Source organism: Leptopilina heterotoma, unplaced genomic scaffold (assembly GCF_015476425.1).
Source record: "Leptopilina heterotoma isolate Lh14 unplaced genomic scaffold, ASM1547642v1 Lhet_183, whole genome shotgun sequence".
NCBI classification, from domain to species: Eukaryota; Metazoa; Arthropoda; class Insecta; order Hymenoptera; family Figitidae; genus Leptopilina; species Leptopilina heterotoma.
In genome coordinates this window covers 1,505,434-1,528,101 of record NW_025110901.1, presented here as the reverse complement: position 1 = coordinate 1,528,101, position 22,668 = coordinate 1,505,434, and the positions used below count along the sequence as shown (strand labels likewise).

Sequence of the window (22,668 nt, the reverse complement as noted above, 5' to 3'; positions counted from 1 at the left end):
CGGATTTTTTTTTGCAAATTTCCAAGACGAAAAGCAGTTTCTAATTACTTTTTTTTAATTCAGGTCATTGGGACAATGAGAATTCTTTCAGTAACAATAAAAAGATTTTCCCTGTCACATTATTGTTAGAACTTAATGAAGATGCAACTTTTTTTCTTCTTCTTCTCTTCCTTTTTTTATCAATATCGCTTGCGTCGCTTTTTGTTTTCCCGACTGTAAAATAGGTCAAACTCGTCCTTATTTTTTAATTACACAAGCAGTGTGCAATGATGCCGAGTCAGATATATCGTTTATTTTCTTCTTTCTTTTTTTTATTTCTTTGAGAATAGCAAATAAGTGAGTGCAATAAAAGTTATATCATGAAGATAAAGTGAGAAACTTTAAGTTGAAAATTTGTAGCGTTAGCCACAGTCGGTTCCCAATGCGATAATAATGATTTATGACGCAATAATTATCCACCTCGTGCCGGGCCAAAAGCGCATCCCACCTGCTTTTATCGTTCTGCAAAAAAAAAAAAAAAATACGACCGTATTTTGCTTTAAGGGCTCAAAGCAATTTCGTTGAAAGCAAAGTTAGACTTTGGAGTCGTCTTCTTCTTGAAGAAGAATTTTAGGGTTTGCCTTCAATCATTTAGGTCAATGAGTTAAATTTTTTTTCGGGGTTCTTAAAGAGAAGTTTTAGTAAATGCTTAGTTGAAAGAAACATTTTTTGTTTATTTACATTTTTCTTCGTTTAGTTCATTTTTTCCCCATCCAAAATTTGATTTTAAATAATTTATTTTTCTTAGCAATTTTTGTATTACTTATTCGTTTTATTTATTTACTTTAAATTTGAACGAAGAATAATTTTTAAAATTGCTTTTTATTATTCGCTTAATTTTTTTGGAAAATTTGATTAAAACTAATTTTTTTAATTCAGTTATTTAATATTCGTTTTATTTATTAAAAATTTAATTGTAAAATATATTTTCGTTAAAAATGTTGTATTCGTTTTGTTTATTTATTAAATTTAAATTGTAAACTATTTGTTAGTTAAAAATTTTTTATTCGTTTTATTTATTAAATTTTAATTGTAAACTATTTGTTCGTTAACAATTTTGTATTCGATTTATTTATTTAAAATTTGATTGCATAGTAATTATTTTTATTCATGAAATTATTACTTATTGAATTATTTAATGAATAATTTTATTTAAATATTTCAAAATTAATTCTATTTTAAAAGAAAATTAAACAATTTTACAATTTTTATAAATAGATGAACTTGAAAAGGTTTTAATTTGAAATTCTAGAAAATTTCAATTCCGAATGAATTTAATTAAAAATTTTAAAGAACTTAGATTTTTCAAAAATTCTAATAAATTAAATTCTTCTGGAATTAATTGAATTTTTTAATATATGTGTAATTAATTATTAAAAATAATGTATTTTTTAGAAGAATTTTAGTTAAAAACACTAAAAAATTGAATTTTGGAAAAGTTAATTATTTCAGAAATTCAATTATTTTCAAAAGTAATAAAATTCTTCGTAAAAATTCAATTCTGTTCAAAAATTTTTATAAAATTCTCGTTAAATTTTGAATTATCTTTATAAATAATAAAATTCTTCTCAGAAATACAATTACTTTCAAAAATTTTAATAAAATTCTTGGCAAAATTTCAAATAATTTCAAAAATTTTTTACTCAATTCTATTATTTTCAATATCTATTATTTTAATAAAATTTTCTAAAGTAATTCAATTATTTAAAAAAAATTTGAATAAAATTCTACGCAAACTATATTTAATTATTTTCATAAATAATTATAAAAATTTCACAAGAGTTCAATTACTTAGAAATTTTTTATAAAGTTCTTCGTAATAATTCAATTATTTTCATAAATAATAAGATTCTTTTCAGAAATTCAATTATTTTCATAAATGATAAAATTCTTTTTAGGAATTCAATTATTTTCATAAATGATAAAATTCTTTTTAGGAATTCCATTATTTTTATAAATAATAAAACTCATCGCAGAATTTCAATTATTTTAAATACAATTTTAATCGAATTCCTCGAAAAATGTAATTATTCTAAAAAATTATATTAAAATTTGTGAAAGAATTCAATTATTTATAAATTTTATTGATAAAATTCTTTATGAGAATTCAATTTTAAGAAAAATACAATTATACAAAAAATTCTTTATCTTTGTATTTAAGTAATTTAATTCTCGCAGAATTTGTTAATAAAAACTGATTTAAAAATGAATTTCAGTCAAAAATTTAGATAATAATTGAATATTTAAAGCAATATAGCGTAAATTTTTAGAAATGATTAAATTTTGAGAAGGTTACAAACTAAAATTTTTAAAAATCTGACTAACAATTCTGTAGAATTAATTTTTTTTGAAAAAGTTTAATTGAAGTTTTTTTAAAATTATTTGAAGTTTTCAGGTATTTTCTGATAAATATTTAATGGAAGATCGAAGTTTCGTAAAATATTGAATTGTGAGGAAATGGATTTGAAAATTCTCAAAGAACTTTTTCAAAAATTATTAAAAATTATTCAATTCAAGTATTTGAAAATATTTTTAATAAAAATCTGAGCAAATATTTAATTATTGTTGTAAGAAATAAATTTCTTCTCAATAATTCAATTATTTTCATAAACAATAAAACTCTCATCGCAGAATTTCAATTATTTTTTAAATAAAATTTTAATCGAATTCCTCGAAAAATATTATTTTTTAAAATTTTATTAAATTTCTTTATGAGAATACAATTTTAGGAATCATTCTATTATTTCAATAAATTGTTTACTTTTGTATTAAAAATTTTTAATAATTGAATTCTCGTTGAATTTGCTATTAACAATTTATTTAAAAATTGAATTTTAGTTAAAATTTTAGATAATAATTAAATATTAAGTATTATACAATGAATTTTTAGAAATAATTGAATTTTGAAAAGGTTTCAAATTAAAATCATTGAAAATTTGAATTTTTCATACTTTTTACTGACAATTCTGTAGAATTATTTTTTTTGAAAAGATTTAATTGAATTTTTTTTTAAAATTATTTCAAGTTTTTATTTCCTAATATTTTTTTTCTATTTAATTGAAGAATTTTCGAATAATCAAAATTTCTTAAAATTGATTTATAAATCTTTAGTTAAAAGTTCTAGAAAATAAATAAACAATAATTGAATTGAAATGTTGAAAAATAATTTTTAAGAAGTTACTGTAACAATTTTGTTATTAAATAAAATAATGATTTTATTACTTGGGCAATTATTATAAAACATGAAGATATCGATCACTCCGAGTCTTCGACTCGAAAAGAAATTCGTAAATAAATGCAATAAAACATTTTTTTAGTATCAATTTTTAGAGTGAATTAGAATATTCTTTAGGGCCAGGGAAAAAGTCAAAATTTTATCTGAAAATCAGGGAAAAACAAAATTAAATTTTTGTGGCAATCCTGTACTGATTTATTTATTTAAAATTTAATTGTAAAATATTTATTCGTATAAATTTCGTTTACTCCTTTTATTTACTTTAAATTTTAGTGTCAAATAATTTTTTTAATAAAGTTGTTAATTCGTTTTATTTATTTATTTAAAATTTAATTTTTATTAATTGCTTTATTTATTTACTTACTTAAAATTTTGTGTAAAGATGAAAAAATTTAAAGTAAAGATAAAAAACATAATGTAAAGATAATGAGGCTTTTTTTTTGAATAATTGAATAATTATTCTTTTAATTCTTCAGGTACCTGTGGAACGGAGGACACTGCCGACTGATTTGCCAGGACCATCGAGAAGAAGGCCTTTTACGAAACGACATTCGCCCTCGACGGAGGCATGTTCATCGAGCGGAAGCGGCGGCGGGGTGATTGGAAATGTCGCAACGAATTCAGGAATGCAAACGTCCTGCTCACTTCCGGAGACTCCGGTTTTCGCGAGAGGCAGCGACATTCCTCGGACACCGCAACACGGCGGAAATCCAACGCAACCACGTCGACAACCCGGATGGTACGCTCCCACCACAGCAACAACAGGGTAATTTCTTTTCTTTTTTCTTTATTTTTTTTGTTTTTTCAAAAATTTTGCTAACTTTTGATTATTATTTTTAGGTATCGGAGGAATAATCCGGGATTGGAGCAGGCGATAATTGGAACTGAATTGCTGCGATTGGCAGGCGGTCCAAATAGAGGCTGGTATCCAACGAGGAAAGCGAATCAACCACGTCCAGCGTCCATTGAACATTTGGAGCGCCTTAACAGTACGTTCGATGCGAGACTTCCCGGTGCTGGGGATCAGAGGAAACCATTGACACTACCGACCAATATCACACCGAACAAATACTTCGGCCAAAGTAAGCACAGCTCAACCTCCAGTACACGCGAGGCGCTACGGAGGGTCACTAGCTTGCTCATTAAGAAAGGTAAGCGACGGGATTTTGCTTTACAAAACAACCCCGTGCAGCCTTTTTTACGCTGGGGGTCTGTATTTCCAAAAAAAAAGAAAAAGAATTATTTCAAAATCAGAGACGATCTCTTTATTCTCTCCGAAAAAGTATTGCTGTTTGAATTACCTTTTCCTTCGAATTTACTGGAAATTTTGATAGAATTTTAGTATTAGGGTTGATACAGGTCTAGGAAATCGGGAAAAAGTCAGAAAATTTTTCCAAAAGTACAGGAAAATATCAAATTTTTTAAAAATGCTACGAAGTTTCTGGTTTTTAGTTTTTTCACCTTGAAAGATTCGAAATTTTCTTGAATTGTAAAAAAAACTTTAAATTTTCAATAATAAATAAAAATTTGGAAGAATTCTTTTCAAAAAACTTATTTTCTAAATTTAAATTCAATTCCTTGAAGATGTGAATTTCGAAAAAGGCTCAACTCTGATAGTCGAAAGAGTCATTTTGACTATCGATTGTAATGAGAAAAAGACTCTTAAGGTTTTTCAGTGTTAAACCTTCTCTCTGAATTTGAATTAGTAAAAATGTTTACTAATTTGAACTAGTAACTGAATTCTTGCTTTAGAATTAGTCAATTTTACTAATAAATTAGTAGAAATCACTATTTATTTAGTAACATTTACTAATTTAAAAGCAAAAAGTCAGTCACTAATTCAAAAAGTAAACATTTTTTACTAATTCAAATTTAGAGTTTTTCAAAATTCTCGATTAAATTACACAGGGTTGTCAGAGGTCAGGGAAATCAGGGAAAAGTCAAGAATTTTGATTAAAAATACTAAAAAAAATTAAATTTTTAGAATTTATAAGAAAATTTTGAAATTCTAATATACAAAACCTTCAATTTTTTCTATTTCTAACAATAATTTCTTTTTAAATAACTTAATTCTTGAAGAACTATAATAAAATTATGACTTATAAATTATTTAATGAACAATTTTTACTTAAAAATTTCAAAATTAATTGAATTTCAAAAGAGTTGCGTTTACAATCTTCATGAACTTCAAAGGTTTCATTTTGAAATTTTAGAAAATGTCAATTTTGAATGAATTTAAATAGAAATTTTGAGAACAACTGAATATAGATATTCAATTATTTTCAAAAGTGATAAACTTCTTCGCATAAATTCAATTATGTTCAAGAATTTTTAAAAATTCTCGTTAAAATTTCAATTATCTTTATAAATAATATAATTATTCTCCGAAATTCAATTATTTAAAAAAAAATTTAAATTCTTGGCAAAATTTCAAACATTTTCAAAAATTTTCCTCATTTCTTTTTTTTTTAATATCTACTATTTTAATAAAATTTTAATAATAAAAGTTTCACAGGAATTCAATTACTTACCAATTTTATCTAAATTTCTTCGCACCAATTCAATTATTTTTCATTTTTTAATGAAGTTCCTCGAAAAAATTCAAATATATTCAGAGAATTGAAAAAAAATAGTTCTGAGAAATTCAATTATTTCGAAAAATATAAATAAAATTCTTTTAAAAATTCTATTATTTAAAAAAAATTTGAATAAAATTCTTCCCAAGAAATCAATTATTTTCATAAATAATAAAATTTTTCTCAATAATTCAATTATTTAAAAAAAAATTGATAAAATGTTTTATAAATTTGAAAAATAATAATAAAATTGATCATAGAATACAATTATTTTCGTAAAATGTAATATTCTTCCTAGGAATACAAAAAAAATATTTTTACCGAGTTTTATTAAAATTTGTGAAAATAATCGAGTTTTTGCAAAAATTTTTAAAATAATTGCATTAAAATAAATAATATTTAGATATTTGAAAACAATAATTTAAATTTTGAATAATATTATTTAGAATGTGTGACAAAATTAGATTTTTGGAAAATGTTAATTCAAATTCTTTTAGAAGTTTACGTGAATTTTGGAAAACATTAAATTGAAAATTTAGTCCTCGAAAAATTATCTCAAAATTATTAAAAAATAATTGATTTAGTAAATAATTTGAGTAAAAAATTGTAAAAATTAATTGAATTTTGAAAAAATTAGTTGTAATTTTTTGAATTAATTAAATTTTCTGAATGTTTCGAAACGAAATTTTTTAAAATTCGAATAGTTGTTGAAAAATAAGTAATAATTTAAATATTAAATAATATTTAAATATTTATTTTTAAAAAACAATTCAATTTTTGAATAATTTTAATTAAAATTCCTCGAGAAAATTTATTTACTAAACCATTTAACTTGTAATTTTTTCAAGATTAGTTAAATTTTTTATAATTTATTAAAAAAATTTTAATTAATTAAAATTTTGTAAAATTGAACAGAAATTGAATAGAAAAATTTGCAAATAATTGAAATTTCCTATAATTACAATTAAAAAATTATTTTGTAAATTGCAATTTTACGAAGTAAAACCATTTTTGAGTTTTAGTATTAAAAAATTGTATTAAAAATTTTTTTAAATAATCGAGATTTTGAAGAAACAGGAAAAAACGAAATAAAATTTTAGAGACAACTCTGAATATATTTACTATAGGATTTCTTCTAATATTTAATAATTATTCATATAAATTAATAATAATAATAATAATAATAATAATAATTAAGAATAATAAGTTAATAATAATTAACAGAATTATGAAGTCCAGAAAGTAAAAATAATCTTAAAAATAGAAATAGGAAAGAAAAATATCATTTTTCTTAGAACTTGTTAGAAAGAAATTTTCCTTTTTCGGTGTTTTTAATTTTTAATTTTTAAATTAAGTAAAAAAAACACTAATGAGTAATTAAATACTTTTAGAGTTTGGAATTTTTATTAATCAGTTGCAATTATAAATATGAAAATAAATATTATGCAATAATTATCAAAATAACTTTTTAGAAAAAAAATTTCTAATTTCCTACATTGTTGATATTCAAACTGCAATATTACTCGGAGAGTTTAATAAGAGAAAAGATTTTGTAATGTTGATAAATTTTTTTTTCAAAAATTTATCAATTTATTAAAAATCTAAACCGTCGAAAGTTTTTGAAAATCAAAACAAAGAATAAGAAAAATGAAAGATTGGCATTCATTCGAAACTAACATTAAATTTACATAGAGTAAATGAAATTAACCCTCACTTATTACGTGAGTGACCTTTCGTGGCATTTCATCGCCATTTTTTCTCTATTATTAACTGTATATTTACTGTTTAGATGGCATGGAAATATTTCATTAGTTTGATGTCATTAGTTTTATTGTTAGTTCATTTTTTTATCACTATTTCACTTGATAGAATTCTCATTCAATCATTCATTTATTCATTTATTCATTCACTCATTCATTCATTCACTGAATTAATTCATTTATTCACTGAATTTATGTAATTGAAATTTCAAATTAGAAATTAATTGCTAATTAATTTCTAATTTTGCTAAATTTACTTCCTGCTTGTTTATAGACTTCTCCTTTAGAAATTATGTCCTACAAATGGCAAATTTTTGTCATTTTTTTCAACGGTGAGTTTTTTTCTTATTTTGTGTCTTTTTTCAATATCTGGTTGTTGCTAATTGTGAATATTTCAATGTTTGAAAGATTACTTGGGTTGCATTCTCTCGAAAAGGAAAATTTAATTTTTTATTTTCATTTATTAAAAATTGTTCTCTTTTTGTTTTTACAGGTATTCGAATTTTTAAAATTGGAATTGGGATTTTAGAAAGTATAACGATGGATTTGTTTTCATAAAAGTTTTCACGTTTCACAATCAATTCAATTGCTAATTATAGTTTATTTAACAAATCCAAACTTCAGTTTTTTCATATTTACCTATTGATATTTATTTAATTTTATTTTTTTTAATATTTTTAATTTAATTATGTTTTAGCAATTTAATTACTTCATTTTTAATCTACTAATTTTGATTTTTAACTACTTTTTAAAAAAGTTTTAAAATTTCAAGTTAATTTCAAATTGAAATTTAAAATATAGAAAATACAAAAAAATATGAAAATGATGACTTACTTTAATTATTATTATATTAATTATTAATTATTATATTATATTAATTAATTATTAATATATTTTTATTTTTATAGCAATTTTTTCTTTTTCTATTTGAAAATATTTTTTTATTTTATTTTTTCTATTTCTATATCTATTTTTCTATTTAAAGTTCTGCTATTTATTACTATTACTATTATTAAATTATGAAATAGTTAAATTATTATCTATTATAATAATTAATTTTTAAACTTTGTTTCCATTTTTACTCCTAATGTATTATTATTACACGGAGAAAAATATAGAGTAACTTTTACTATTTACAAAGTAAAACCAAAAGTTTCTGGAACTTTTGCGCATTTTTAGCAATTTTTACAATTTTTGTAGTGAATTTGACTACATTTGAAATACATTTTTGGAAAAATTTAGTAAAATTTACTTTGAACGTAGCTAAATTTACTCCGAAAATAGTAAAAGTTGCTAGAAATGCACAAAAGTTCTTGACAGTTTAAGTGTTAAAATTATATAATTAAAAATTATAATAAAATCAAAAATGCAAGAAAATTTGTTTAAAAATTCAAAAAATTGATAAATTTTGCTTGAGAGTTGTTCCGTTTTTCGAGAGATGGCACCAGAAGTATCGTTGAGCGTAGGGTTTTCGATTTCAGAGCACCACGTGCTTTGCCTCCCCCCGGAACATGCTTCCATCTGCTGATCGCTTTTTGTACCTTTTGTCTCACTGAATTTGACCGACCTTGAAGGCATGACTGAGAACAAGGACTGAACGAATTTACACACGATGCTAAAAAACCGCCTGCCAGTAATTTCGATTTTTGGAAATTTTCCAATTTTTTCACTTTCGTTTCCTTCTTTAATTAAGAAAAAAAGTGAAAAGCAATTTGGACTTTTTTTCGATAAGAAAAGAAAATTTTTCATTTTAATAGTCAATTTTTTAAATTCACAATTCAAATGCTATTAATTTTATTTAATTAATTTGTTAATTTGTAAATTATATAATTAATTGATTATTTATTTACTTTACTTTTATTCATTACAAATTTCATAATTTAATTTTTGTAATTTGTAATTTTTCATAATTTTGATAAATACAAATTTGTTATTTATAGATTATAAAATTATGGAAATTATAATTTATAAAATTTATAAAATTATGTAATTTGTAATTTATGAAATTAAGTAATTTATAATCTATTAATTATTTAACTTATAATTTATAAATTTACATTTAGTATAATTTACAAATTTTTTAATAATTCAAATTATAAATAATTTCTAATTTGTAAATTTTAGAATTGAAAAAATTCCTATTTTTTTGTAATAATATGGCTGCAAAAATGGAAAATAATTTAAATTATTTATAAATTTGTACCTAATAATTTACAAATTTTTAAATAATTTAAATAATAATAAACAATTTCTAACGAATTTTGAAAATTAAAAATTTTGCAATTTTTTTGGTCACAAAATTTACGGAAATGTAAAATAGATTTGTTTATAAATTCTTATCCAAAAATGTATGAATTTTTAAGTCACCGAACAGTAAATAATAATAATAAATAAATAATAAATAATAATAACAAAATAATAACGAATTTTAGATTTGAAAATTTTCCAATTTTTTTTTTTTTTTTTGCTAGGAAAATGGAAAATAATTTGAATTATTTATAAATTTATTTCAAATAATTGAAATAAATAATTTCTAAAGTATAAATTTTAAAATTGAAAAATTTTCCAATTTTTTGTTTTTTGTTTTCTACAGAATCCGAAAGAAAGAACAATTTCGAAAGTAAAGAGAAACATTGAAGAATGGAAAGTTAATGAAGAATGGAAAAATAATGTTATTCATATGGTTTTTGGAAATGTAATTACGATCCTGTTGGTTTCAGTGTATATAGTCTGGAGCGGTTCTTTGGCCTCGTGTAACTTGGCAGGAGGACGACACACACTCCTCGCTTCTTTTCTCCCCACCGCGTTTTATTCGGGACGGCACATTGTGCCAGTTGACGAACCGGTATAATAAAGGAAAATAAATGCTGAAAATCCAGGAGAAAAATGCACAATGGCTACCTGAGTCGGACAAAAATGGTTTCTTTTCTTTTTTTTTTTAAATGCTCCATGAGGCATGATGAGTGTGTCGTCGTGGCCTCGTCTACGACACCACGAGACACTCACTCACTCTCTCTCTCGGGGTTCCCGTTATCGATTTCCCCGTAGAATGATGTGACTGCAAATCCTCCCTCTTTTGGATTTTCATCAATAGCTCAAAAAAAGGACGAGGGAAAAAAAAGTACACACTCCTTTTTTTTTACCGATTCCAAACACCTGCTTTCAATCTTTCTCTCTTTCTGTCTCTGTTACTCCTTTTTTTCGCGCCTCTCGCTTATCATTAAATGCCAATTGACTCGTATTCTTATTTGATTAATGCAAAGTAATTGAAAATCATTATTTTTTGACTCGTATTCGGTTAATTCAAATTAAGAGAAATTAATTATTTTTTTATTCTTTTTCTTCTTCTTAAATTCGTAATAGTTGAAAATAATTATTTTTTGATTCGAATTCTTTGTCGATTAATTGAAAATAATTTTTTTTGACTCGTTATTATTCGATTAATTCAAAGTAATTGAAAATACTTGAAAATAATTGCAAATAATTATTTTTTGATAATTATTTTTCGACTCGTATTTGATTGATACAAAACAAATGAAAATAATTATTTTTTGACTCTTAATCTTAATTAAGAGACAATAATTATAATTCACAATAATTATATTTTATTCTCATTCTTATTCGATGAATTCGAAATAATTGAAAATAATTATTTTCTGATTCGTATTCTTTGTCGATTAATTCAAAATAATTTTTTTTGACTCGTATTCTTATTTGATTAATCAAAATAATTGAAAATAATTATTTTTTTACTCCTATTCGTATACAATTAATTCAGAATAATTGAAAATAATTATTTTTCGACAGGTTCTCAGTTAATCAAAAATAATTGAAAATAATTATTTTTCAACTCGTATTCAATTAATTGAAAATAATTAAAAATAATTATTTTTTGACTCGTATTCAATTAATTGAAAATAATTGAAAATAATTAAAAATAGTTGAAAATAATTGAAAACAATTAAAAATAATTAAAAATAATTGAAAATAATCAAAAATAATTCAAAATAATTATTTTTCAACTCGTATTCAATTAATTGAAAATAATTAAAAATAATTATTTTTTGACTCGTATTCAATTAATTGAAAATAATTGAAAATAATTAAAAATAGTTGAAAATAATTGAAAACAATTAAAAATAATTAAAAATAATTGAAAATAATCAAAAATAATTCAAAATAATTATTTTTCAACTCGTATTCAATTAATTGAAAATAATTGAAAATAATTATTTTTTGACTCCTATTCGTATTCAATTAATTGAAAATAATTATTTTTCGACTGGTTTTCAATTAATTGAAAATAATTATTTTTGACTGGTTCTCAATTAATTGAAAATAATTATTTTTGACTGGTTCTCAGTTAATCAATAATAATTGAAAATAATTATTTTCCGACTCGTATTCAATTAATTGAAAATAATGGAAAATAATTATTTTTTGACTCGTATTTTTATTCGAACGATTCAAAGTAAGAAAAAATAACCATTAATATAAAAACTGAAAACAATTTTCTTAATAGAAAGAATTTTGAAAATTGATATAAATTATAAATTCGACGATCTTTTTTATATTTGTATCATTTTGATAAATTTATGATGAAAAACTTTTTAAATTGGTGATAATTAATTTTAATTTTAAATTAACAAATTTTGTTATTAACACTATTGATAGGTTCACTGAACTTGAATTAAATTGAAGTTAAATTTTTAAATTATTACTTACAACTTTTCTCATTCTTTTGGATCATTTGATCTTTTAAGTTGAATGACTTTGAAAAATGTCTTTTTCCTTCATTTCAATTCTAAAGTGATAGTGATCTCGAATGAAAGATAACTTCTTTTTATTGAGAAAAATATTCTCGTAAGGATCAAAATTTTCAGTAGAGAGTAAAGTTGTATATTAAAAATTTTTTTAAAAATATTTTAATGCAAATGTAAATTGAATTAAAAATTTCAAATAATTTCTAAGTAATTGAAAATTCAAATATTAAATTGTTAATATTCAATTATTTAAATTTTGAATCATTTTCAAAGTAATTGAAAATTTGAATATTAAATTGTTAATATTCAATTATTTAAATTCTGAATCATTTTCAAAGTAATTGAAAATTTGAATATTAAATTATTTCAATTTTGAATTACGAAATTTCAATGTCATTGGAAATTCGAATATTAAATTATTTGGATTTTGAATTAATTTAAAAGTAATTAAAAATTCGAATATTAAATTATTTGAATTTTAAATAAATTTCAAAGTAATTGAAAATTGAAATACTAAATTATTTGGATTTTGAATTAATTTCAAAGTAATTGAAAATTGGAATCTTAAAATTTTTCTAATTAATTTCAAAGTAATTAAAAATTCGAATATTAAATTATTTGAATATTTGGTATTTAAGTAAAAAACAAAATTTGATATTTAAATTTTCTTTTAAATATTTTAATGTAGGAAAAATTGAATTAAAAATTTTAATTAAAAAGTAATTAAAAATTAAAGTAATTAAATTTAAAGTAATTAAAAATTAAGTATTAAATTATTTAAATATTTGAATTTTTAATAATTAAAATTCTAATATTTGAATGTAAAAAATCATGAAAATATTTCAATTATTAGAAATTGCTAAACTTCTTAATAAATGATATTAAAATTATAATTCTATTAAAATTACTATTAATTCTTCTAAAATTATAAATTAAAAATGACTAATTGAATTATTAACTAATTAATAATTTGTTTTGAATAATTAATTGTTGTTAATTTAAATTATTTATTAACGAATAATTTTATTTATTAATCGACGAACAATTTAAATTGTCATTCGTCGAATAATTTAAAATTATTATTCAACATATAATCTAAATTATTAATCAAAGAATAATTCGAATTATTAATTAGCCAATATTTAAAATTATTATTTACCTAATAATTGAAACTCGATAGGAATTGAAATTTTTTTTTTTGTTATTTGAATGGAAAGTGAATGTGTCAGTGTAGGCAGTGTGTATTGGGGAAAAAATCTTTTTTCTTTCTGTATTAATTATTTGTCTGTCGTATAATTATTGAAAACGACGATCATCGTTTGAGGGACATTGTTTTCGAACATGTAGAAAGAACAATGCAGCCAAACCAGTTCACTAGACCTTATCAGTCGTTTATTTATAGGACATAATATCAACACGTTCGCAACACGGTTTTGCATTATCGAATTGAAACTGACAAATAATTTTTTCTTATTCGAAAAAAATGACTTTCATTTTCTCAATTAGTTGCGAAGACTGTTGTTTCATTTCTCTATTTTAGTTTCTCTCCCTCTCTCTCTCTCTCTTAAAATTGAATTTAAAAATTTTTAATTTTATACTTTCCCAAAGAAAAGTTTTCATTTTTTCTAAATTAAAAAAATTTCTTTTTTTCTGAATTTATTTATTTATTTGCATAATAAATTTAGAAAATTTAATTAATAAATAATAAAATTTAGAAAATTGTCATTTAATGAAAATAAAAAATTTGAGTAGATTAGAGAAATAATTTCTTCTCATTGGCAACTTTCAGATGAATTTTCTTCTCTTTTTTTCAAAAACTTTTACGATTTTATTTGCATTTTAAAGGTTTCGTTTTAAACTGCTATCGAAGTTTTCAAAGAAAACGTAAAAATGACTTTTTCGAAAACTAATCTAAAGAATTTTTTTTTAGCGATAAGATTGAGAGAAGAAACGGTCACGGATATACGGGAAATTATTTTTCTCTTTTTGCTTTTTTTTTAAATTTTCCTTTTTTTTTCTTGTCAAATTACGAATTTATTTTTATTTAAAAAAGTATATTTATATAGTATACAATATCTTGACCCTGACACTCTTTTATAATAGGCATTTGTAAAGTATTTAAAATGTGGAGGCGATTTAAAATTCTAAAAATGTACCTTCACAATTTGTTGGGATCTGAGTCAGGTAGAAATTCAAGGGGATGATTAATTAATTTTCATCTTGAACTGAATGGCAGGATTATGAAATCGTTCTCAAATTCTCTAAATGGACGGGAAATTATTAGATTCTTATATTATGTATATAGTTGACTGTTGAAAATACTTTGAATCTTTTTATCGTGTGTGGAATAATATTGTCGAATTGTACTTTTAGAAAAATTATTTTAATATAATTAGGAATATTTTCAAGTTTTTTTTAACTCTGTTCGTGTATTTTAATAAATAAATAAATATTAGAGTGGAAATAACTTTGAAAAAATCAATAGTTAGGAAATAAAAATTAGGAAATGAAAATTAGAAAATAAAGTTTAGAAATTAAAAAATAAAAATTTAAAATTATAAAATAAAATTTAAGAATAGGTATGAAACAAAAAATAACAATTTAGAAATTAATTCCTGGAATTTTTATTTTATTCGCATTTTAATTCAGGAAAATCTAAAGAATTTTTGTTTAATTGAATTTATATTTAGAAATTCTTAAATGGAAATTTTATTTAAAAAGAATTTTTATATTATTCGAATTTTTATTGAGAAAATTCTAAAGAATTTTTGTTTAATTGAATTTATATTCAGAGATTCTTGAATGGAATTTTTATTTAGAAAGAATTTTTATTTTATTCGAATTTTTATTGAGGAAAATCTAAAATTTTTTTGTTTAATTGAATTATTTAGAAATTCTTGAATAGAATTTTTATTTAAAAAGAATTTTGGTTTATTGGACATTTTATTTAGAAATTCTTTAATGGAATCTTTTCATTGCACTTCGTATTGAACAAAATCTAATTTTTTATTTAATAAACATTTTTGTCTAATCAAATTTGTATTTAGAAATTCTTTAATGGAATTTTTATTCAGAAAGAATTTTTGGATTTTTTATTGAGGAAAATCGAAGTATTTTCTATTTAGAGAGCATTTTTGTTCATTCGCATTTTTTATTAGGAATTTTTTGCTGGAGTTTTTATTTAGAAATTCTTTAATGGAATTTTTATTCAGAAAGAATTTTTGTTTATTGAATTTTTTATTGAAGAAAATCAATTTTCACTGTAGAAATTCTTTCATGGAATTTTTATTTAGAAAGAATTTTTGATTTATTCGGATTTTTACTGAGGAAAATCGAAAGAATTTTTATTTATTTGAATTTTTAATTAGGAATAATTTAATTGAATTTTTATTTAGAAAAAATTTTTGTTAAATCGAATTTTTAATTAAAAATACTTTAATAGCATTTTTATTTACAAAGAATTTTCGTTTATTCGAATTTTTATTAAGCAAAATCGAATTTTTATTGAGAAAAATTTTTCTTCTATCGCATTTTGATTTTGAAATTCATTAATCGATTTTTTATTTAATAAAAATTTGTCTTTAAGCAGAATTTTTATTTAGAAATTTATTAATAGAATTCTTGTTCAGAAAGAATTTATGTTTATTCGAATTTTTATTTAGAAAGTCTTTAATGGTATTTTTCTTCATTCGAATTCTTATTGATGAAAATCGTAATTTTATTTAGAAAAAAATTTCTGTTCAATCTAATTTTGTTTAGAAATTCTTTAATGGAATTTTTATATGTTTCTTTATTGATTAAAATCGAATTTTATTTCAAAAATTCTTTAATGAAATTTCCCTTTGGAATGAATTTTTTTAATTCAAATTTTTAATTAGGAATTGTTTAATAGAATTTTCATTCAGAAGGAATTTTTATTTATTTAATTTTTTATTAAGGAAAATCCAATTTTACAGTAGAAATTCTTTATTTACATTTATATTTAAAAAGAATTTTAGTTTTTTGGAATTTTTATTGATGAAAATTAAAAGAATTTCTGTTTATTTGAATTTTAAATTAGGAATAGTTTAATGGAATTTTTATTTAGAAAAAATATTCGTTTAATCGAATTTTTAATTAGATATTCTTGAGAGGAATTTTTATTCAGAAAGAATTTTTTATTATTGGATTTATTACTGAGGAAAATCAAATTTTTATTCAGAAAAAATATTGATTTAATCAAAGTTTTATTTACGAATTCTTTAATGGAATTTTTATTCAGAAATAATTTTTGATTATTGGATTTTTTCCAGAAGAAAATCGAATTTTTATTTAGAAAGTCTCTAGTTGAATTCTTTTCAAGAAAAAATTTTTTCAAATTCCTATTGAGGAAAATTGTTGTTTTATCGAATTTTGATTTAGAAAAATTGTTGTTTAATCGGATTTTTATTCAGATAAATGTTTTTTTACTCAAATTAGAAAATGAAAATTAGAAAATAAAATTTTTAAAAATTAGAAAAAAACAATTTAAAATTAGAAAATAATTTTTTATGAATAGGTATAAAATAGAAAAAAAATAAAAATTAGAAAATAAAATCTAGAAATTAGAAAATAATAATTAAAAATTAGAAAAAAATATTATTTTCAAAACAATACATAAAAAATACTTTCTTTTCTTGTTTTATAAGTTTGTAAAATTATAAAAAAAATTGAAAATTGAAATTAGAAATTAGAAAATCATAAACAAAAATTAAAAATTAATAATTTGAAAGTGTGGTGAAGTAAAAAATTAATAAAATTAAAAAATTAAAAAGAAAAAGAAATTATTTTGATTTTTCAGAAAAATATATAGAAAATACTTTCTTCTTCTTTTATTAGTTAGTAAAATTAGAAAAAGAAATTAAAAATTACAAATTAGAATTTAGAAAATCACAAATAATAAATAAAAATTAAAAAAGTTAAATTAAAAATTAATAGTTTGAAAGTAGTAAAGTAAAAATTTAACAAAATTGAGAAATTAAAAAGAAATTATTTCGATTGTTCGGAAAAATAAATAGAAAATACTTTCTTTTTGTTTTATTATTTTTTTGTAAAATTTAAAAATAAAAATTCAAATGAACGAATTATGAAAATAAAGAGTTAATAGTAGCTATAAAGAGTAAAGATAATTTATATCGTGCTACTAATTAGTGTCATTAACGATAATTTCATTATAACTGGTGAATTTTGTTTTTCAATATTTTATTTTTCTTGAAAATCAAAGTTGAAATTTAAATTTCGCAAAATTATCGTAAATGAACGTTCATTTTTTTTTTTTTTTTTTGTTACTAATTTCTTATCTTGAGTTTTAACTGGAAAAGTGCAAATAAATGACATTGAAAATATGATAAATATTTAATTTTAAAACCTATATTATTTATTCCATACACGGAAAATAGTAAATAAATATGTAAATAAATTTTTGTGAAAAAAGTATTGAAAAAACTCTCGCGACAAAAATAAAAGTGTTTATTCATCATTTTTCCCTCACTAACAACAGAATCAAAAGCGATGTCCAGCTTTTGATATGTTCCCTTTTTATAATACTCGATTCGTATATGAGAACCTCGTGTCTATTACTAAAAAAAAAGAGAGAGAAAAAAAAATAAAAATAGAAAAAGTGGGAGATAAGGAGAAATGTTTTTTGGATGTACAGTAGATTTGAGGGGTGGTTGTCCTCTAGTATTGCGGGGGTGGAACGAAAGGTAGGAGAGAAGGAGTTGAAAATCGAGAGAGGAGAAGGGCAAAAGGGCAGTGTTTAAGAGAAGGTAGAAAATCCCAGAAAGAGGGGGGGGGGTGGGGAAGGGAAAATTCCTTATCCAAAGGGGTGAAGGTTTATAGTCAAGTGGTGTTTTGTGGCTCAAGGGGTTAGACATTGCTTTGCTCGAATATCATTTTGAACAGGTTCAATTACCTGGTAATGTTTTCTCCTCCTTCTTTCCTCCCCCCTGGTGAAACTTTCCTAATTTATGATGAATTCGTTTTTGTTTTTTTTCGTTGAATAAAGATTTTTCTCATTTCGTGAGAATTTTAATTAGTTCATTTTGTTGGGTATTCTTTTTCGTTTGATTATCTTGTGGTATTAATTATATTCTTTCCATTCTCGTTTTGAGGTTGAATTCTTATATTGTATCGAAAAATTTTAAATTATCAATAAAATTAGCTATTTGTTTGTATATCACAGACGCGAGTTTTGAAATCGAATCTAATTAGATTTTTCCACATTTAGTCGATTCTTATTAATTGAATTGTTTGTTAAAACGTTGAATTTTAATAATTAATTGTAATTTCTATTCGAAATTCATTTATTTTATTAAATTTTTTCTTTAATCGAATTTTTATTAAAACGAAATTTTTCATAACCGAATTTTTATTTAGGAATTTTAAAAAATTCCTAAATAAAAAATCGATTGAGAAACATTTATTTTGAATAAATTTAAATAAATCCAATATTTATTTAGGAAAGGTTAAAAAATGTAATCAAATTTTTATTTATTGGAATTGTTTAATTAAAATTTAAATAAGGAAAATTTTTGTTTTGTAGAATTTTTTTTGAAAACAAATATTTGTTTAAACGAATTTTTATTTAGAAAAAATTTTATTTTATTCGGATTTTTATTGAGGAAAATCGAAAGAATTTTTGATTATTTGAATTTTTAATTAAAAATTGTTTATTTGAATTTTTTTTTAGGGAAAAATTTTGTTAAATCGAATTTTTAATTAGAAATTCTTTAATAGAATTTTTATTTACAAAGAATTTTCGTTTATTCGAATTTTTGTTAAGAGAAATTGTTGTTTAATCAAATTTTTATTTAAAAATCATTTAATCGAATTACTGTAGAGATTCTTTAATAGAATTTTTATTTAGAAAGAATTTTTGTTTATTAGACTTTTTAATTTTTATTGAGCAAAATCGAATTTTTATTCCGAAAGAATTTTCGTTTAAACGAATTTTTATTAAGAGAAATTGTTGTTTATGAAAGGAATTTTTGTTTATGAATTCTTTAATAAACAAATTTTTTATTTAATCAAAATTTTTGTTTATTCGAGTTTTTATTAAGGAAAATCAAATTTTTATTTAGGAATTCTTTAATGGAATTTTTATTCAGAAAGATTTTTTGTTTATTTGACTTTTTATTGGGGAATTTTATCTTCGAAATTCTTTAATGAAATTTTTTTTAGAAAGCATTTCTTTTATTCGCATTTTTTATTAGAAATTTCCTACAGGAATTTTTATTAAGAAAAAATTGTTGTTTAGTCGAAATTTTATTCAGACAAATTTTTGTTGAATCGAATTTTTATTTAGAAATTCTTTAAGGGCATTTTTATTGAAAATGAATTTATGTTTATTGGACTTTTTATTGAGGAATCTTATCTTAGAAATTCTTTAATGGAATTTTTTTTTAGTAAACATTTCTTTTATTCGCATTTTTTATTAGAAATTTTCTACTGGAATTTTTATTAAGAAAAAATTGTTGTTTAGTCGAAATTTTATTCAGACAAATTTTTGTTGAATCGAATTTTTATTTAGAAATTCTTTAAGGGCATTTTTATTGAAAATGAATTTATGTTTATTGGACTTTTTATTGAGGAATTTTATCTTAGAAATTCTTTAATGGAATTTTTATTACGAAAGAATTTTTTTTTATTGGTATTTTTATTGAGGAAATTTTGAAAAAATTTTTGTTTATTTGAATTTTTATTAAGGAAAATCAAATTTTTATTTAGGAATTCTTTAATGGAATTTTTATTCAGAAAGATTTTTTGTTTATTGGACTTTTTATTGGGGAATTTTATCTTCGAAATTCTTTAATGGAATTTTTTTTTAGTAAACATTTCTTTTATTCGCATTTTTTATTAGAAATTTTCTACTGGAATTTTTATTAAGAAAAAATTGTTGTTTAGTCGAAATTTTATTCAGACAAATTTTTGTTGAATCGAATTTTTATTTAGAAATTCTTTAAGGGCATTTTTATTGAAAATGAATTTATGTTTATTGGACTTTTTATTGAGGAATTTTATCTTAGAAATTCTTTAATGGAATTTTTATTACGAAAGAATTTTTTTTTATTGGTATTTTTATTGAGGAAATTTTGAAAAAATTTTTGTTTATTTGAATTTTTATTAAGGAAAATCAAATTTTTATTTAGGAATTCTTTAATGGAATTTTTATTCAGAAAGATTTTTTGTTTATTGGACTTTTTATTGGGGAATTTTATCTTCGAAATTCTTTAATGGAATTTTTTTTTAGTAAACATTTCTTTTATTCGCATTTTTTATTAGAAATTTTCTACTGGAATTTTTATTAAGAAAAAATTGTTGTTTAGTCGAAATTTTATTCAGACAAATTTTTGTTGAATCGAATTTTTATTTAGAAATTCTTTAAGGGCATTTTTATTGAAAATGAATTTATGTTTATTGGACTTTTTATTGAGTAATTTTATCTTCGAAATTCTTTAATGGAATTTTTATTACGAAAGAATTTTTTTTTATTGGTATTTTTATTGAGGAAATTTTGAAAAAATTTTTGTTTATTTGAATTTTGAATTATTAACTGGAAGTTTTATTTAGAAAAATGTTTGTTAAATTTAATTTTGATTTATAAATTCTTTAAGGGAATTTTTATTGAGAAAGAATTTTTGTTTATTGGACTTTTTATGGGAATTATTAACTGGAATTTTTATTCAGACAAATTTTTGTTGAATCGAATTTTTATTTAGAAATTCTTTAAGGGCATTTTTATTGAAAATGAATTTATGTTTATTGGACTTTTTATTGAGAAAAATTGAATTTTTTTGAAAAAAATATTTTTTCTATCGAATTTTGGTTTTGTAATTCGTTAATCGATTCAAAAAAATTTTTTTCAAAAAAATTTCAAACGAAAATAATTTTTTTTTTCAAAATTCTTTTCTATTTTTTTCCAAACATAAAAAATACTTCTAAAGTCTATTTAAAAGTTTTCTCTTTAAAAAAAGAAAAAGAAACCTACTCGAAGATTCGGGGAGGTCTAAAATGAATCATTAGATGATTAACATTCTGGTTTTAAATTGGAATAATCGTTACTCACGTCTCGTGGAAAGCAAAACCTTTCCCAATAAAAAGCAACCCCTCGCGAGAAGTGACTAGAAATATGCTTTCTCTCTTTCTCATCTCCATGAGCATTCGCGGTTGAAGCAATAGGTGTAAAGAGCAGGAAATATATCTGATATATCGTTCATAGAGACCCACATTTATACACAATTCAACATGGAACTCTATTAAATACGCTTTCACAGCGAACCTCTTTTGTTGGCATCTCTCGTGTCCGAAGACAATATCGATCGAAACTTCTGCACCATTCTCTCTCAGGAGAATTTCCTTTGCAATCGGCATTATACCACTAAAATGAGAGAAAAAAATAATCCTCCTCTTGTCTCTCTTTCACTCTCTCTCTCCTTTTTTCTTCCCAAAAGAAACTTTCCGACACGCTGCACTTCTGTCCATTTATCACAATTTTATCCTGGCGTTAAATGGATTATTAAATGGATTATCCCAATTTTATATTGAGTTAGACAATTTTTATCCACCAATCAAGAAAAGTTCGGATTTCAAAGAAAATGAAGAAATTTCTGTCATTTTAAAAAATTGCCTCGTACTCTTCTAATATTCTTCTAAATGAGAATTCTGCAAAAATAGAAAAACCATGTGAGTGGGAATGATCTTTAAATACAAGGTAGAATTATTTGTTTTCCTGAATTTGAGAATTTGAGTAAACAAACATTTTTTTTTGAATAAAAATTTGTTTAAACATCAATTTTCCTAAATCAAAATTCGATAAAAAAAAAAATTTTACTGAATAAAAATTCGATTAAACAACTTTCCTCAATAAAAATTTGAAATAATAAAAATTCTTTCTGAACAAAAATTTTCCTAAATCAAAATTCGATTAAACATCAATTTTCCTAAATCAAAATTCGATAAAAAAAATTTTTTTCTGAATGAAAATTCGATTAAACAATTTTTCTCAATAAAATTTAAAAAAAATAAAAATTCTTTCTGAATACAAATATTAACTAAATCAAATTTATTTTATAAAAAATTTTTTCAAATAAGTATTGAATTAAAGAGAAATATTTCTAAATAAAAATTCGATTAAACAAGTTTCTAAATTAATATTCGATTTTCATCAAGAAAAATTATAATAAACAAAAATTCTTTCTAAATAAAAATTTCAGTGAAAAATTCCTAATAAAAAATTCGAATAAAAGAAAAATTCTTTCTAATTAAAAATTCTTTTA

General features: G+C 21.4%; 2 protein-coding genes across 4 annotated transcripts in view; one reads left to right on the top strand and one right to left on the bottom strand.

Annotated features, from left to right (window-relative positions):
* LOC122500363 overlaps positions 1 to 22,668 on the top strand; it is a 524,819-nt gene that overhangs the window by 460,486 nt on the left and 41,665 nt on the right. For 2 of the 3 annotated variants that reach the window (XM_043609264.1, XM_043609263.1), the window contains 2 exons: positions 3,751 to 4,040; positions 4,115 to 4,425. In XM_043609264.1, the coding sequence (XP_043465199.1) occupies positions 3,751 to 4,040; positions 4,115 to 4,425 (601 nt within the window). The remainder of the gene's footprint in view (positions 1 to 3,750; positions 4,041 to 4,114; positions 4,426 to 22,668) is intronic. The other variant, XM_043609265.1, reaches the window with a different exon arrangement.
* Positions 83 to 22,097, bottom strand: LOC122500364. Its single transcript, XM_043609266.1, has 2 exons — positions 21,459 to 22,097; positions 83 to 501 (listed from the first exon to the last, which is right to left on the bottom strand). The coding sequence occupies exons 1-2, from the start codon at positions 21,761 to 21,763 to the stop codon at positions 438 to 440; spliced, it is 369 nt and encodes a 122-aa protein (XP_043465201.1). The 5' UTR covers positions 21,764 to 22,097; the 3' UTR covers positions 83 to 437.